The sequence below is a fragment of the Rhinoraja longicauda genome, chromosome 30 (assembly GCF_053455715.1).
Source record: "Rhinoraja longicauda isolate Sanriku21f chromosome 30, sRhiLon1.1, whole genome shotgun sequence".
Taxonomy (NCBI): Eukaryota; Metazoa; Chordata; class Chondrichthyes; order Rajiformes; family Arhynchobatidae; genus Rhinoraja; species Rhinoraja longicauda.
The window spans coordinates 29,880,150-29,885,115 of NC_135982.1; the positions used below are offsets into that span (position 1 = coordinate 29,880,150).

Below are 4,966 nucleotides of genomic sequence, written 5' to 3' on the forward strand. Positions count from 1 at the left end.
TGTCGGCTTGAATGAGCGAAGCGCCTTCGCCAGACCAGCCTCCAAACTGCCCTCTAATGTCTAACCTCCTTTGTACTGTTTTATCGACGGTTTTATTTGTGAGGAGCCGCTTTATTTCGGTAACGAGGCAGATTTAATAAAAGGCAGACACAAAGTGCTGGAGTAACTCAGCGGGACAGGCAACATCTCTCGAGCCCCCCATTCCTTCTCTCCACAGATGCTGCCCGTCCCGCTGAGTTACTCCAGCACTTTGTGTCTTCCATTTAAACCAACATCTGCAGTTGTACTCGCTGGAATTTAGAAGATTGAGGGGGGATCTTATAGAAACTTACAGAATTCTTAAGGGGTTGGAGAGGCTAGATGCAGGAAGATTGTTCCCGATGTTGGGGAAGTCCAGAACAAGGGGTCACAGTTTAAGGATAAGGGGGAAGTCTTTTAGGACCGAGATGAGAAAGTTTTTTTTCACACAGAGAGTGGTGAATCTGTGGAATTCTCTGCCACAGAAGGTAGTTGAGGCCAGTTCATTGGCTATATTTAAGAGGGAGTTAGATGTGGCCCTTGTGGCTAAAGGGATCAGGGGGTATGGAGAGAAGGCAGGTACAGGCTACTGAGCTGGATGATCAGCCATGATCATATTGAATGGTGGTGCAGGCTCGAAGGGCCGAATGGTCTACTCCTGCACCTATTTTCTATGTTTCTATGCAGTTCTTTCCTACACACATTAAATAAAACGTCCCCCCTCCCCCCGAAACATTGGGGGGTTTGCAGAGATACGTAAAATTCAATGTGTAGGAAGGAACTGCAGGTGCTGCTTTAAACCAAATGTAGACACAAAGTGCTGGAGTAACTCAGCGGGACGGGCAGCATCTGTGGAGAGAAGGAATGGGGTCCAGAGTTGCTGACTGACCCACTGAGTTACTCTAGCTTTGTGTGTCCATCTTACGTAAATACAACGATTGTTTGAATCTTCGGAAATAATTATTCTCAGTTTGAATTCTTTGAAGAAATGCTGGGAATTGGTTTGGGTTAATTGTGTGGGTCAAAGAATGTGTTTTACGTCTCAGTCATTGCCCGTAACCTAAGGGTTTATTTAGACCCCAGAATTAATGTACACGGTTGAATGAATTCGAAGTTTCTATCTGTTCCGCCAATAAAGATTTAGATTTGCAGACGAACCCTTAAAATAACACAGAGGAAATGAGACAATATTAAGGACCGACATTGCAACAAAAATAGAGGGGGAACTATAAACACAAAGGTAAAAATGATCTCCCCGTAGCTGCGCTTTTATAGTTTCTGGGGGATTATTGTGCTAAGTTTCACTGCGGACACACCTTGCGGGTAATGAGTTTTCTCTCCATAAACCAGCGGCCAGCCAGCCAGCTGAGCGAGTGTAATATTGATCACAGTGACAATCAACATTCCCGTCCCGCTAACAGTTCAGGATGCACAGAGTTCTCCGATTGTAAAAGTTATTGATCAGCGGCCGGCGTCTGCATCTAAATGGCGCGGCTTCGTCTTGTGATGAAAGGGTTAATGGTAATTGGATTTAGAAACATAGAAAATAGGTGCAGGAGGAGGCCATTCGGCCCTTCGAGCCTGCACCACCATTCAATATGATCATGGCTGATCATCCAACTCAGTATCCCGTACCTGCCTTCTCTCCATACCCCCTGATCCCTTTAGCCACAAGGGCCACATCTAACTCCCTCTTAAATATAGACAATGAACTGGCCTCTGGAGTTTGCTGCTCTTTCATTTAACCTTTTCAACTCCCGGTTCCTGGAGTAACACAAGTTTAGAAACGTCGACCCCGGCCCCGATCCGCGCGTTGTGCGACCACCCTGGCCCGTCAATGCAGCCGACATTGGGTTGTCGGAGCCGGCCGCCAGTGGTGCACTGTGGCACTGCCAGTGTTGGGACGGCCAGTGTTGGGGCGGCCAGTGTTGGGGCGGCCAGTGGTGCACTGTGGCACTGCCAGTGTTGGGGCGGGCAGTGTTGGGGCGGCCAGTGTTGGGGCGGCCAGTGGTGCACTGTGGCACTGCCAGTGTTGGGGCGGGCAGTGGTGCACTGTGACACTGCCAGTGGTGCACTGTGGCACTGCCAGTGTTGGGACGGCCAGTGGTGCACTGTGTCACTGCCAGTGGTGCACTGTGGCACTGCCAGTGTTGGGGCGGGCAGTTGTGCACTGTGACACTGCCAGTGTTGGGGCGGGCACCGACAGCGCGGCCAGTGTGCGAGGCCGTGTTGTGCAAAGATGACCTTCAGCTCCCCTTTCCCCAGAGTTGCCAGCATCGCCCGCAAAACAAACAGCGTCTGGAAGCAGCCAGACAGACAGACAGACAGACATGGGCCATGGACGGGGACACCTCGCTCACACCCCGACCTCCGGCTCCCCATTCTCCCATTTGCTCTCTTGCCTAGACGCGACCAAACGCGCTACACAACAGGACGAGACAGGACACGACGGGACGGGACGACGGTCGTACTTCAGTCCAGCGCACCGGTTGTAAATCACGCAACTGGCAAGTCCCGCACATCCACCATGTCCCCTTCCTTGTCTGAGACACTCTCTGTGTCCAAACATTACAATTGCTGGTGAACTGAACAACACATTTGTACAACTACCTCCTGAACTCACGCCCGGTGGGTGCGGGCCGCTGAGAAACCGCTTATCTGTTCACACAGTTAGAGAATTGGTGCCATTTCATATCGAAGGGCATTAGTGCAACAGAGAGAGAGAGAGAGAGGGGGGGGGGGGGGTGGGGGGAGAGAGAGAGGGGGAGGGGAGAGAGACAGAGAGAGAGAGAGAGACAGACAGAGAGCGAGGCAAAGTGACACAGAGAGAGAGGGAGACGGTGTTCCGTGGTACCCTGTAAATGTCCCTGTAAATGTCCCCGGTGGGGGACGGATCAAGGAGGATATTCCCACCCGCTATCCCCATTCTAACATTTTATTCACTAGGAACATCTATATTGGCGCGTTACTTAAATACAAATAAAGCGATTGTAATAGATTAGCCCGGTGGGTCTTTGCATAAAACGCGTTAGATTTAGTTAGATTTAGCTCTTCGGGCTAAGGGGTGTGTGTGTGTGGGGGGGGTGGGGGGGGAGGGGGGGGGAGGGGGGGGTGGGGGGGGGAGGGGGGGGAGGGGGGGGGGGAGGGGGGGGAGGGGGGGACAGGAACGGGGTACTGATTGAGAATGATCAGCCATGATCACATTGAATGGCGGTGCTGGTTCGAAGGGCCGATTGGCCTCCTCCTGCACCTATATGTCTCTACGTTTCTCTGTCACCTCCTGGCAGTTTGGATGAACAGACGAGGCCGGTTTGCACAGCAGAAGTTGGCCAACAGGTCGGGACAGGTCTACTCTCCGCTCTCGGCCTCCACAACATCACAAATCATTGCATTTCAATCAATAAATAGCCGTGCGGTTCCCCGCCGTCCCCCGGTGGTCGTTGATCACGGGTCGGCGGGACATGGGGAACAACTGTGTTAAAGGTAACAACAGTAAACACGACCTGACTGACGGCGCCGGGCAATGACTCTGGGACCTGGTGTTGGTTTCTGTGAGACCGACCTGGTTTATTCAGAGTCTCGGTGACAGTTTGCAACACATCCATCCCAGTGGGTCTGCAAACCTGTTGGTTCTCTTTAGATATATATATATATATATATATATATATATAATGTACACACACTACAGACAGAACGTGTCGTTTGTTTGTTTCGGGGCAAAGCTGCTCGCCTCACCCGCTCACTCACCCGCTCACTCACTCACCCCCTCCCTCCCTCCATCCCTCCCTCAGCCCCTCACTCACTCACTCCCCCTCACTCCCACCATCCCTCCCTCCCTCCCTCACTTCCACCATCCCTCCCTCCATTCCTCACTCCCTCTCTCCCTCACTCCCTCATCCACCCCCTCCCTCCCTCCCCCCTCCCTCCCTCCCTCCCCCCTCCCTCCCTCAATCCCTCATTCACTCAGTCACTCACTTCCACCCTCCCTTCCTCCCTTCCTCCCTCCCTCCCTCCCTCCCTCCATCCCTCCATCCCTCCATCCCTCCATCACTCCCTCACCCACTCTTCCAGCTACACCTCGGATGCGGGAATGAAACGCTTTGCTTTTGCAATGATAACACAAAGACACCAATGTGACAATGATCACCACTTACAGCCAGTTACTCGCGTTGGCGGACACCAGCGCCAGGACGAGGAGGAGAAGCGAGCGCATGAAGCGGAGCGGAGACATCCCGACAACAGTCTGTGTGTGTCTCCCCGACCGCTGCAGACTTTAAATAACTGCTTCAGATTCCTCCCCCATAAACAGTCACACAGGGAAACTTCCTTAAAGACGTTTTCCAGCTCGTCCCCGCTGACAGGCGACAGAAACCCCCGCTCACAACACACTCACTCTGTGTAAAGGTCGCAACTGGGGATGTATGTGGTCGAGTTGTGCGGCTATTTACGCGCCGACTGTCCTGGACTGTCCGCGTCTCCGGGCGCGGGGGTAGGGGGTCTCTGTCTGTCTCTGGCGGGGGTCGGTGGTCTCTGGCGGTCCTGTGGGTCTTCGGGCGCAGGGTTAGGTGGTCTCTGGCCGGGTTGAGGTGGTCTCTGTCTGTGTCTGTGTCTGTGTCGGTCCTGCGGGTCTGTGTCGGTGGCACGGTGTTGTAGGTCTCCGGGCGAGGTGGTCTCTGTCTCTGTCTGTGTCTGTGTCGGTCACGGTGCTGTGGGGGTCGCGGAGTTCCCGTGCAGCCCCAGGCCGGTGTGGGGGGTGTTTGAGGCGGCGGGGAGAGCGCTTACACCCGCGGGTTGTGCAGCCCCAGGCCGGAGTGAGCGGCAGAATGAGGGGAGGGGAGGCGGGCGGCGGCGCTCGGATCCCCGCTCCGGCTCAGAGCCTCCCCCGGGGGGCGGGGAGACCCGCTCTCGGTTGGACCGACAACCGCGTCAATCAGCCTCTCGGGCCGCT

General features: G+C 54.3%; 1 protein-coding gene across 1 annotated transcript in view; it reads right to left on the reverse strand.

Moving 5' to 3' along the window:
* wnt4 (wingless-type MMTV integration site family, member 4) overlaps window positions 1-4,863 on the reverse strand; it is a 44,693-nt gene extending 39,830 nt beyond the window's left edge. The window contains exon 1 of the mRNA XM_078425544.1: window positions 4,173-4,863. Within this exon, the coding sequence (XP_078281670.1) occupies window positions 4,173-4,249 (77 nt within the window). The 5' untranslated portion in view covers window positions 4,250-4,863. The remainder of the gene's footprint in view (window positions 1-4,172) is intronic.
* Between the last annotated feature and the right edge of the window lie 103 nt (window positions 4,864-4,966).